Genomic DNA, 12,448 nt, shown 5'->3' with positions numbered 1-12,448 from the left:
TCACGGGGAAAACCCTCCCGCCGCTGCGGGTCCCGTGTGCGCGGCTCCCACAGGGTCGCGGGGTCAGGGGGCGGGACTGCCGGGCAGCGCACACAGGTGCCCGGCCCCGCCCCCGGCGCTCTTCCCCTCCTGGGGTGGGGGTGCGGAGCCAGGGGCTGTTCCTGCACCTGGACCAGGGGTTGGAGTTCAGGGTTATTCGGGGCTGCTCCGCACTGGGGTCCCGGCCCCGGGAACCCTCCAGGCTAAAGCTGGGCTGGCCCTTGAGCCTGGCAGTCAAGGTCAGGGTCACGTCTGGCACCTGCGGTTCCAGTCCAGGCTCCTCCATGCAGCCCCTGGGAGGCGGCAATGAGGGCCCAAGTGCTCGGGTCCCTGCCACCCACGGCGGGGACCGGATGCAGCTCCTGGCTCCCGGCTTCAGCCCAGCCCGGCCACGGCTAGTGAGGCATGGATGAAGGCTGGCTGGCTCGCTCGCGCTCTCTCTCTCTCTCTCTCTCTGCCTTGCACATAAAATACGTACACACCACATAAGCAGCAGTGGTGGGACCCTGTATCTGGAGGTTCGGTTCCGTTGGAGCCGAGCACAGCCGGGAGGTTCGCTCTGGGAGTTGAACAAAGCCATAGGCTCCCCGGGCTCCGCCTCCCAGCCACCTCCATCTCCCAAGCCCTGCCCTCCATGCCCCGCCTCTCAGGCCTCTCCATCCAGCCACCCACCGGCACCCCCTCTTCCCGCAGCCAGAGCCCCCCGCTTCTGTGCCTCACTGACCCTGTCACCCCCACCCTCGGGCTGGAACCAGTGCCAAGGCCTTGGCCCCCAGGAGGGCTGCTCTCCCCCAGCCGCCTTCTGTCCTCACACGCCTCTGATTCATTCCTGCCTCAGGGCCTTTGCACCTGCTATGCCGTCTACCAAAGCCTCCACGTCCACCCCAGGCTCCCCCTGCGGTCTTTCAGCTCCAACGCCACCTCCTCGGGGTGGGGGTTCTGGCCGCCCTCAGTAAGACAAGAACCCCACGCCGCGTCCTGCTCTCGCCCCAGCTCATCTTCCACGGCCCTGCGCTACCTGCCACTCCCCGGCAGCAGGGCCCGGCCCCGCCAGGGAGACTGCCCGAGCTCTGTGGCCCCAGCTCAGCCTGGCACGGAGTCAGCGCTCAATAAATATTTGTCCAGGGACTGAATGACCTGGAAAACCCCAGGTGCGGCGAGTGAGGCGGGTGGGGACAGGTATCTGGGCAAAGGGGACAGCCTGGGCGCCGGGCCTCAGCTGGCTTCTCCCGGCCCCCGCCCTCTCTGGCACGGAGCCGGGATGAGGAACGGAAGGTACACGGTGTCCTCGCTCCCGGACAACTGTGAACCCCAGACCTCACCTGGCTGCCCCGGGAAGCCCCACCCACAGCTCAGATCCTCCAGCAGATACGACAGGGGGAGGGGCTTGCAGCTGGGGGCGGGGCATCATCACATGCCACGCCCCTGCTCCCCCAGCCTCCCCATTGCCTGCCCAGCCGATGGGACAAGGGTCCTGACACGCAGACCCAGGCCACACAGGGGCCCCAGGGCATCCGTGACACAGGCAGGCAAAAAGGTCCCGGCGCCACGCCCCCGACGGCTGTACCCAGGCGAGGCTCCCATGGGGCGGCCACCTGCAGCACCTGCGACCCGTACCACCACGGAGCCTGGGTTCGAGTCCCGGCTGTGCCTCCAATCCCAGCTCCCTGCTGATGCGCACACTCCGGGAGGCAGCGGCCATGGCTCAAGTGCCCGGGCCCCCCGCCACCCACGTGGGAGGCCCGGATGGAGCTCCTGGCTCCTGGCTTTGGCCTGGCCGGGCCCTGGCTGTCGCAGGCATTTGGGGAGCGAGCCAGAGAGGATGCGAGCTCCCACTCTCCGCCCCCGCGCACCCCCTGGCCTCACTTTCAAACGAATAATTGTTTCAAAAGAAAGTCAAGGTAATCCGTGTTTACAGCTGAAAATGTTCTGGGCTCACGTGAGCGACAGCACGAAGGGGCAGGTGACACGGCTGCTGCCCCTGCTGGGTCCTCCCGCATCGGCCCCGTGCAGGACAACACGAAGGGACCCCAGCAGCAGCCCCCTCGCTGGCCCCCAGCCTGCTCCTCACGCAGCCCCAAGATCCTACCATTGTCCCTTCTCTGCCCCATACCTTCCCGGCTCAGAGAGCCAAAGCCCCCTGGGCGGCCCAGGGGCCCTGAAGGGTCCTCCCACCCTCCTCCCCTTGGCTCACTCGGTCCAGGCCTCGCTGGCCCCATCCATCTTCCCCACAGTCACCAAGACACTCCTGCCTCAGGGCCTTTGCACATGCCACCGCCCAGACCACCCTCCCCTGAGACCTCAGCTCCCTCGTTCCCTCTCCACTCCAGGGTCCCCTCCCGCCATGCCCTCGTGCCACCCTGCACTGACCACCTCCCCCCGGTGCCCGCCCGCCGCTCACTCCACAGAGAGCGAGAGCTCCCACCCACCACTGCCCGCTCGCCCTACTGTGCCCTGCACAGCAAACTCTCTCAGCCAGGCCAAGGAGCCAGGCCCACATCCAGGAGGAGGGGCCGGGGAGGACGGGGGCGGCGGGCGGTGAGACCCCGCGGGCGGGGGCCCAAGAGCCAGTTCTGCCCGGGGGCCAGGAACCCGAGCCTCCGGGAACTCCTGGCACTGCGCATCAGCCACACCCGGTGTCCGGTTCCACAAACACCCTCTGGGCCCCGGCTCTGTTCTGGGGCTTGCGCGGGGCAGGGCTGGGGACACGGTGGTGACAGCCCGGTCCGTCCTCCTGGGGTCACTGGGCCAGTGGCCGAGGCAGACCCGTGCCTGGTCAGAGAGAAGCCACAGTGAGGAGGAGTGGGTCTGCACTAAGACAGAGCAGAGACGCAGGGGTGCCGGGTAGGGAGCGAGGGAGACAGAGGAAGGGGTGCCGCCGCGAGGCTGCTGCCAGGCGGGCACAGGGCTCTGGTGAGGACCATGGGCTTTGTCCTGGGGCACTGGGGAGCCACAGCAGGTTCTGGGCAGGAGAGGGGCAACTTCTGTTTCAGGAAGACCCCTTGTCTTCCACGTGCAGGGGCAACGGGAGGGGTGAGAGCGGGGCCAGAGACTCGGGAGGAGCTGGGAGAGGGAACCCCGAGGCAGGGGTTGGGGGGCCCCCTGCCAGGCAGTCATCCCGAGGTGGCAGGGCAGGGGGGAGCCGGGGGCAGGGGCCAGGCCCCACGTGCTGGCCCCATGCAGGCTGGGGGAGGCGCCCCTGGGGGAAGACGCTGAGGTCAGCCTGGGACAGGGCGAGTGAGAGGCCCCCGGGGACCGGGTCCCAGGGCTGGGACAGAGCAGGGTGAGCTGAGGTCCCAGGTGGGGAGGGGAGCGGCGGGAGCCAGGCCAGGCTCGTCCACCTCCCGGCCCCGGGGCAGCTGAGGACATGAGGCTGGAGATGCTGTCACAGGCGGGGGGCCCCCGGGCCAGGGGAGCCGCAGGCGGGGGCTCCAAGGACCCAGGCAGGCCATCGGGATACAGCGGGACACAGCAGCGCTGTCGGGGTCGCCCCTGAGGACCCCACAGGCCCAGAGACCCCTCCCCTGACACCCTCGCCCCCTCCCATGCAAACTGGCCGCCGCCCTCTCTGGCTCTGTTTTCCCAATGGAGGTGGAATTTTGTTCACCCAGCCCTGCCCGCCCGGGCGCTGGGCCCTTCCCCCAGGTTCTATGAGCATACAGTAGGCGCTCATTCAGCACTCGTCCGGCAAGTGTGTGGCTTACCGAGCGCCCACTCTGTGCTAAGCGGCTCCCCACACGTGTTCATCTAGCACATCGTGCAGACGGGGACATTGAGGCCCCGTGGGTTCCACAGTGCGGCGCCGGCAGGCCCCGGCTAACTCCCTCTGGCAGCGTCTGGCTAACTGCTCGCGCCGGCCTTGCAGGGGGGTCCACCCCACGTGCTCCCCCGGGGCCTCAGCCTCCCTTGATCCACTTGCAGGGCCAACGTCAAACGCCGCCCTGGTGGTAGGTGGTGGGCACTGCGGATAGGATGTCTCTGGGAGGCCTGCAGAGGTGTCTGGGGTTCAAGTCCGGGCTCCCCTCCCAAATCCAGCTGCCCGCCCCTGGGCTCCCCGGGAGGCAGCAGGTGAGGGCTCAGTGGCTGGGTCCCTGCTGCCCCCGTGGGAGACCTGGACTGAGATCCCAACTGCCGCTCGAGCCTGGCCCAGCCCTGGCTGTCTCAAGCATTTGGGGAGTGAACCGGAGGATGGGTGATCTCTGCTTCTCTCTCTCTTTCACATAAGAGGAAGTTAAAATGGGGCCGGCGCTGTGGCGCAGCGGGTTAACGCCCTGGCCTGAAGCGCCAGCATGCCATACGGGCGCCGGTTCGAGATCCGGCTGCTCCACTTCCGATCCAGCTCTCTGCTATGGCCTGGGAAAGCAGTGGAAGATGGGCCAGGTCCTTGGGCCCCTGCACCTATGTGGGAGACCCAGAGGAGGTTCCTGGCTCCTGGCTTCGGATCGGCACAGCTCAGGGGCACTGCAGCCATTTGGGGAGTGAACCAGCAGATGGACGACCTCTCTCTCTCTCTCCCCTCTCTCCCCTCTCTCTCCCCTCTCTCCCCTCTCTCTCCCTCTCTCTCCCTCTCTCTCCCCTCTCTCCCTCTCTCTCCCCTCTCTCCCTCTCTCCCTCTCTCTCCCCTCTCTCTGTGTAACTCTGAATTTCAAAGAAACCTTTAAAATTTTTAAAATAATCCTCAACTCTCTCCAGCCCAAGCCTCCACTTGTGCCCACTTTACAGATGAAAAAGATGAGGTCTCACAGAAGGGAGGAAGGACACATGGAGGTCTTGGGCTCCCGTGCAGGAGGCCGAGGGCTGGCAGAGCCCCCAGCAGAGGCCCCCGGGGCCGAGCTCCCCGAGTCCCAGCCCGGTGCCTCAGTTTCCCCGTCTGCCAGCACAGGACCGTTTGGCCGTCCACTGAGGGGACGGTCACGTGCAGGGTCGAGGCCGGGGAGTCGGCGGCCACCACGTGCCAGCCCCGCCTCACCAGGGAGGCCATGGCAGCTGCAAACCGCTCGGAAACCTTCCGCTGCCCCCCCTCCCTCCTCCCCGGTGACCTGGTTCTTCCTCCGGTACCAAATCCGGGCCTTTGGCACAAAGAGGGTTAGGCAGCTGCCCCAGGAGGCCTGGCCAGGTCGTGGCCCCTGGCCCGCATGCGCCACACCCACCCCAGTGCCCAAAACAGGGCCCCAGGTCCTTGGTGACTCGATCCCCAGCTCCAAAGCACCGAACCCTCTCCGGTCCAGCGGCAGACGGAGCCAAGCCCCGACCAGGACGGGCTTCCAAGGACCGGGTCGCCAGCGCCACCGTCCCCGAGACCCGGCTGGGGCGAGAGATGGCGCCGACTGGGTGCGGTTGGCTGCTGCTCAGTGGTGAGGGACCAGGGTGCCCCCAGCACCTCGGACCCCCCGGGAGGGAGGGAAGGTGGGAGCCAGAACCCGCAGGGCTGCAGAGGGAGAGCAGCTCCGCTGTGCACAGGCACACGGTACTTCCCCAAGAGAAACGGCGGGCAGGGGGCTGCCACACATGGCCGGGGCCGGGGGCTTTCCAGGGCCAGGGCCCGCACCGGGGGGCGGAAGAGGCTCTGGGACGCCTTCACCCATGTGGCAGACGCTTTACCTGGCTCGGTCCCGACCCGCAGCTCTGCACCCCTGGAGATGGAGCTCTGGGATGCTGCCTCCCCTTTCACGGCCTCAGTTTACCGAGCTGGGAAGTGGGCCCAAGCTGTCCCCAGCGCTTTCCCCACGAGGAGGGGACCTGCTCATGACCTCATGTCACAGACGAGGCTCCGAGAGGTGGCGCCGCTGGCCAGGGGCACGCAGGCAGAAAGGGGCAGCGCCGACCGAGTGCCACAGCTGGGGCCCCTCACGGCCCACCACCCTCTCCCCGCCTGCACCGTGCAGGGCCAGGCCAGGCCTCCACGGAGACCACACACAAGCAAACCCCAGCGGCCCCGGCCGGCTCACGGGGCTCAGGGCTTGTCTGCTCCACTGAGGATGGCACCTGGGGGGAGCGTGTTTATCCCAGTCCCCGCCCCGCTTTCTGCCATCATCGGGCTCAGGGCAGCAGACGGCGAGCACTGGACAGGGAGTCTGGACCCAGGGCCGGGCCCTGACATCTCAGCTCGGGATCCGGGCTGTGTGAGGCAGCTTTGCTCTTGGTTTCACACCTCTGGGCCCAGCACATGAACCAAAGGTCCCAGCACTCACCACGCACCTGCTAGATCCTGGGCGCCGCCCAGCAGGGCCAACCCCACAGCCCCTGGGAGGCGTGGGGCGGGGGGCCAGGCCCGCCTCCCGTGACCCCTCCGCCGGCTCCTCTCCCTCAGCTGCGCTCCTGAACGCGAAGGCTGAGATCTCCATTACCCCCGAGCCTGCGCAGCCGGCCGAGGGCGACAACGTCACGCTGGCCGTGCAGGGGCTGGCGGGCGAGGTGCTGGCCTACAGCTGGTACGCGGGGCCCACGCTCAGCCTCACCTACCTGGTGGCCAGCTACATCGTGAGCACCGGTGACGAGACTCCCGGCCCTGCCCACACGGGGCGGGAAGCCGTGCGCCCCGACGGCAGCCTGGACATCCACAGCGTCCTGCCCGGCCACTCGGGCACCTACATCCTGCAGACCCTCAACCGGCAGCTCCAGACAGAGGTGGGCTACGGACACTTGCAGGTCTATGGTGAGACACCCCCTACGCCTCCAGCGCCCACGCCCCTCCCCAGCCGAGCCTCCCCACCTTCCTCCCCCATCCCGCTTCTAAGCAAAATTCTTTTAAAAAAAGAGTCCTAAATGACATCCCAAGGCCCACCTCCTCCAGGATGGCTTCCAGGATTAGTGCTGCCTCCTAACCCCATTCCTTGTCCCCCCCCCCCCCCGTGGCTACTGCAACAACCGGCCATGCCGTTGCCCAAAGTGGGGAGGGGGGCAGGAGGGCAGAGGATCCCCGAGCAGGGGGTGCCCCGCCCCCTCCCCCTCTGCCTCTCGCCCCCACAGAGATCCTGGCCCAGCCCACGGTGCAGGCCAACAACACAGAGCTGGTGGAGCGGAGAGACACCCTGCGCCTGGCGTGCAGCAGCCCCAGCCCGGCCGAGGTGCGCTGGTTCTTCAACGGCGAGGCCCTGCCCATCGCCCTGCGGCTCAGCCTGTCCCCCGACGGCCGGGTGCTGAGCCGGCGCGGCGTGCGCAGGGAGGAGGCGGGAACCTACCAGTGTGAGGTGTGGAACCCGGTCAGCATCAGCCGGAGCGAGCCCATCAAGCTGACCGTGTACTGTGAGTGCCCCGGGCCCAGCGGCTGCGGACACCGAGGCCGGGGGCAGGAGGAGGAGGCCCAGGGAGGGCTGGGCGGGGGTCGGGAACCGGCGGGGAGGGGCACCTCTCCTATCGGACTCCCAAGCCCACGCTGACACTGAATCATCCATCATTAGGAGGGAGGACCGGGGACTGGCAGGTCCACAAGGGAACGTGGGAGGAGCCATAAAGTTAAAATCCTGGCCAGAGCATGCAGTGGTCCCCAGGGGCAGCAGGTGCATGGGGTGGGGTGCGTGCGGCACAAACAAGTCACTGAGGCAGGGCAGGGGCGGTGCCGCGGGAGCCCTTAGAGCACCTCAGGACCCCAGACCTCAGGACTCCAGCGCCCTGAACTCCCCGAGCAGACGGCCGGCCGGAAAAGGCCGGAAAAGCGATCGATGAGACTTTCGCTCTCTTTCCCTGGAGCCGGGCCCCGCCCCCACACCAGGGCCCAGGACCAATCAGGGGGCAAGTTGGGAGTCACGTGGGCCGGAGCTCTTTCCTCCCCTCCGTCCGGGGCCGCGCCCACCGCCCCCTCCCCCCACTGCCCCCGTGTCTCTCCCCTCCGCCCCCCCCCCGCAGTCGGCCCGGAGCGCGTGGCCATCCTGCAGGACTCCACTGCCCGCACGGGCTGCACCATCAAGGTGGACTTCAACTCGTCTCTCACCTTGTGGTGTGTGTCCCGCTCCTGCCCCGAGCCCGAGTACGTGTGGGCCCTCAACGGGCGGGCCCTAAAGAACGGCCAGGACCACCTGAACATCAGCGGCATGTCGGCAGCCCAGGAGGGCACCTACACCTGCATCGCCAAGAACCCCAAGACCCTGCTGTCCGGCTCGGCCTCCGTGGTGGTCAAGCTCACCGGTGAGTCGGCCCCGCCCCCTGCCCGGAGACGGTGAGGCCGCCAAGTGCCCAAGACACAGGTGGATTCCCGGGTCCCCTGGCCCCTGTCTCCTGGCAAACAAACAGCCAATCAGAGGCTCTCTTCCCGGAGGGGTGACCCAGGGAGGGAGCGGGTCCGTGGCCCGGGGTGGGGAATGGCAGCGTGGGAAACCAGGGGCACCTCTGTTCTGCCTTTAGCTGCCGCCACACGGGGGCCTGACCCACCAGCCCCCGCCACACGGATGGCTGTGGGCCCAGCTGTCCAGGCGTCCAGGCAGGGCCACCACTGCCACTCTCGGGGAGATGGAAAAACACGGCTGGCAGCAGTGCCTCCTGGCCTCCATCTACAGCCAATGGCCAGGCCAGGGGCCGGGCGCTGGGTGGGGGGGCAGCGAGCACATTCTCCAGGACACTGGCGGGCAGCGGGCACATCCCCCAGGACACTGGCTCGTCCCCGGGGATACTGGCTCTGAACATTAGGGCTTGTTAATTCCACCTGAGTTCTTTTCCAAGCGGCCTCATCGCCTGGGGCTGGTCCTCCCCCCTCCTCCCTCCCCCCCACTCCCTCCTCCTGCTCCTTCCCCCCCCCCCCCCACAGTCACAGGCTGGTTCCCATACAAAGGGAATCAAAGCAGAAATGACAACCCCAGAGGTAAGTGCACCTGCTGCCCCAGCCTGCTCGGGGCCCGGGCAGGGGCCGGGGGTGGACCAGACCTGAGTCCTGCCCGTGCAGGTACGTGCCTCCTGGACTGTCGGCAAGCACGTGGCAGGTGCAGGGAGGGAGACAAAGGAAAAGACAGAGGCATGGCCCCCTGCTCCAGGGACACCCGCCCCTTCCTCACGGAGCTGCCAGTCAAAGAGAACAGGCAGTGACTTGTTGTCCGTGGAACAGGACAGCCACACCCCCAAGCAGCTTCCAGTCAGGTGGAGGAGGCACGGTCCATGCCGGGGATTTCCGTTCCGGTGGGGAGACGTGGTCTTGAGGAGACATGACTTTGTTTTCTGAGAATTCCTAGTCTGATGGGGGAGACGCGGTTCCCATCTCTGGGGTACTCCCAATCTGATGGAGGAGAATTTTCAGCCAGATGGGGCAGGCATGCCGGCTCACCTGCTGGGAGACCCAAGACTCAGCCCAACAATCTGGAACTTCCTAATCTGATGGAGGAGACAGCCCCCCTACAAATTATAGGGATTTCTAATCTGATGGAGGAGACAGCCCCCCTACAAATTATAGGGATTTCTAATCTGATGGAGGAGACCTGGCCTCCCCCTCTCCAGGCTGTTTTGGTCTGAGGGGGAGCTCCAGCCCCCACGTTCTGGGGGTCTCTCGATCTGATAGACGAGTCACACCATGAGAGACACAACTGCTGCCCACCTGAACACGGCCCCCACCTCTGGAATTCCCAATCTAATAGGGGAGACACGGCCCCTATACCTTGGAAATTTCCACTCTGATGGAGGAGACACGGCCCGACCCTCTAGGGTCTCCCAGTTTGATGGGAAAGGCGCCCCCCGGAAGCCTGGAAATTCCTAGTCTGATAGGGGAGACCCGGCTCCCCAGCGACACTGTCGGGACAAGGAAACCCCTCCGCCACCGAAGCCGCCCCCTTCCTCTGTCTCCTTCCCGGCGCCCCCCGCGGGGAGTGCCTGTCAGCTGGGGGAGGCACAGGGGAGTGGCCGGGGTGGGCAGGGACGCCAGGCCCAGTGCGGCCCAACTGAGCCCGCCCTCTCCCCACAGCGGCAGCTGTCACCATGATGATTGTGCCTGTGCCCGCCAAGCCGTCGGAGGGCCAGGACGTGACGCTCACCGTGCAGGGCTACCCCAGGGACCTGCTGGTCTATGCCTGGTACCGCGGGCCTGCCTCCGAGCCCAACCGGCTGCTGAGCCAGCTGCCATCCGGGAACTGGATCGCGGGCCCCGCACACACGGGCCGCGAGGTGGGCTTCGCCAACTGCTCGCTGCTGGTGCAGAAGCTGAATGTCACGGACGCCGGCCGCTACACGCTCAAGACGGTGACGCTGCAGGGCAAGACCGACACCCTGGAGGTGGAGCTGCAGGTGGCCCGTGAGTGCGGGCGGGCGGGCCTCCCCCGGCGGACTGAAGGAGGCTGCCTTGTCTCCTCCGTCTGACTTAAGGGTCCTCAAGTGGGGCTCCTGCCTCCTCTGTCAGGCTGATGACCCAGGCCAGGGGTCAACAGGCCTCCTCCATCAGACCGAGGGCTACGGAAGACCTTGTGCCTTCTACACACAAAGGGGCACTATGCGGAGTTTCAAAACAGGGCCCAGTCTGAGGGTGGGGCCCAGAACCCAGGCGGTCCTGGGGAAACGGGCTCATGACGGGTATCCGCCTCCCCGTCAGACTCGGGGATCCCGGACGACGGGAGCCGTGTCTCCTCCTCACTCTCCGTGAGTGGGGACAGATTCCCCCACCAGACGGTGACGTTTCTCTAACTGAAGAAAGGATGGTTCCATTAGGATGGAAACTTCAAGATGAGAGCGTATGTCTCCTCCATCAGACTGGGGGCTCCCAGGGTCAGGGACCAGGTCTCCTCCATCAGACTGGGGGCTCCCAGGGTCAGGGCCCAGGTCTCCATCAGACTGGGGGCTCCCAGGGTCAGGGACCAGGTCTCCTCCATCAGACTGGAGGCTTCCAGGGTCAGGGATCAGGTCTCCTCCATCAGACTGGGACCCCCAGAGTCAGGGACCAGGTCTCCTCCATCAGACGGGGGGCTCCCAGGGTCAGGGCCTAGGTCTCCTCCATCAGACTGGAGGCTTCCAGAGTCAGGGACCAGGTCTCCTCCATCAGACTGGGGGCTCCCAGGGTCAGGGACCAGGTCTCCTCCATCAGACTGGGACCCCCAGACTCAGGGCCCAGGTCTCCTCCATCAGACTGGGGGCTCCCAGAGTCAGGGACCAGGTCTCCTCCTTCAGATGGGGGTCCCAGGGTCAGGGCCTAGGTCTCCTCCATCAGACTGAGGGTTCCCAGAGTCAGGGACCAGGTCTCCTCCATCAGACTGGGGGCTCCCAGGGTCAGGGACCAGGTCTCCTCCATCAGACTGGGGGCTCCCAAACTCAGGGACCAGGTCTCCTCCATCAGACTGGGAGCTCCCAGACTCAGGGACCAGGTCTCCTCCATCAGATGGGGCTCCCAGGGTCAGGGCCGAGGTCTCCTCCATCAGACTGGGGGCTCCCAGACTCAGGGACCAGGTCTCCTCCATCAGACTGGGGGCTCCCAGGGTCAGGGACCAGGTCTCCTCCATCAGACTGGGGGCTCCCAGGGTCAGGGACCAGGTCTCCTCCATCAGACTGGGGGCTCCCAGGGTCAGGGACCAGGTCTCCTCCATCAGACTGGGGGTTCCCAGGGTCAGGGACCAGGTCTCCTCCATCAGACTGGGGGCTCCCAGGGTCAGGGACCAGGTCTCCTCCATCAGACTGGGGGCTCCCAGAGTCAGGGACCAGGTCTCCTCCATCAGATGGGGCTCCCAGGGTCAGGGCCTAGGTCTCCTCCATCAGACTGGGGGCTCCCAGACTCAGGGACCAGGTCTCCTCCATCAGACTGGGGGCTCCCAGACTCAGGGACCAGGTCTCCTCCATCAGACTGGGGGCTCCCAAACTCAGGGACCAGGTCTCCTCCATCAGACTGGGAGCTCCCAGACTCAGGGACCAGGTCTCCTCCATCAGATGGGGCTCCCAGGGTCAGGGACCAGGTCTCCTCCATCAGACTGGGGGCTCCCAGAGTCAGGGACCAGGTCTCCTCCATCAGACTGGGGGCTCCCAGGGTCAGGAACCAGGTCTCCTCCATCAGACTGGGGGCTCCCAGGGTCAGGGACCAGGTCTCCTCCATCAGACTGGGGGCTCCCAGGGTCAGGGACCAGGTCTCCTCCATCAGACTGGGGGCTCCCAGGGTCAGGGACCAGGTCTCCTCCATCAGATGGGGCTCCCAGGGTCAGGGCCGAGGTCTCCTCCATCAGACTGGGGGCTCCCAGACTCAGGGACCAGGTTTCCTCCATCAGACTGGGGGCTCCCAGACTCAGGGACCAGGTCTCCTCCATCAGATGGGGCTCCCAGGGTCAGGGCCTAGGTCTCCTCCATCAGACTGGGGGCTCCCAGACTCAGGGACCAGGTCTCCTCCATCAGACTGGGGGCTCCCAGATGTTGGGGACCGTGTCTCCCCACCAGACTGGGAGCTCCCAGATGTAGGGAGCAATTTCCCTTCATTAGATTGGGAATTGCCAAATGTTGAAGACCAGGTCTCCTCCATCAGACT

At 66.4% G+C, this 12,448-nt stretch overlaps 1 protein-coding gene across 1 annotated transcript; it reads left to right on the top strand.

Moving 5' to 3' along the window:
* The first annotated feature begins 5,356 nt into the window (after window positions 1-5,356).
* Window positions 5,357-10,452, top strand: CEACAM16 (CEA cell adhesion molecule 16, tectorial membrane component). The gene is made up of 5 exons (XM_008251282.3): window positions 5,357-5,393; window positions 6,350-6,694; window positions 7,009-7,284; window positions 7,885-8,163; window positions 9,920-10,452. Exons 1-5 carry the CDS (start codon window positions 5,357-5,359, stop codon window positions 10,309-10,311), a joined length of 1,329 nt encoding a protein of 442 aa, XP_008249504.3. The 3' UTR covers window positions 10,312-10,452.
* Window positions 10,453-12,448: the final 1,996 nt, after the last annotated feature.

This window comes from Oryctolagus cuniculus, chromosome 18, assembly GCF_964237555.1.
Source record: "Oryctolagus cuniculus chromosome 18, mOryCun1.1, whole genome shotgun sequence".
Taxonomy (NCBI): domain Eukaryota; kingdom Metazoa; phylum Chordata; class Mammalia; order Lagomorpha; family Leporidae; genus Oryctolagus; species Oryctolagus cuniculus.
This window is presented reverse-complemented; position numbering and strand designations above follow the sequence as displayed.

Coding starts and splice junctions, on each gene's coding strand:
- CEACAM16 (XM_008251282.3), top strand. CDS start 5,357: ATGGCGCCGACTGGGTGCGGTTGGCTGCTGCTCAGTG. Junction 5,394..6,349: donor CGGTTGGCTGCTGCTCAGTG/GTGAGGGACCAG, acceptor CCTCTCCCTCAG/CTGCGCTCCTGAACGCGAAG. Junction 8,164..9,919: donor CGTGGTGGTCAAGCTCACCG/GTGAGTCGGCCC, acceptor CTCTCCCCACAG/CGGCAGCTGTCACCATGATG.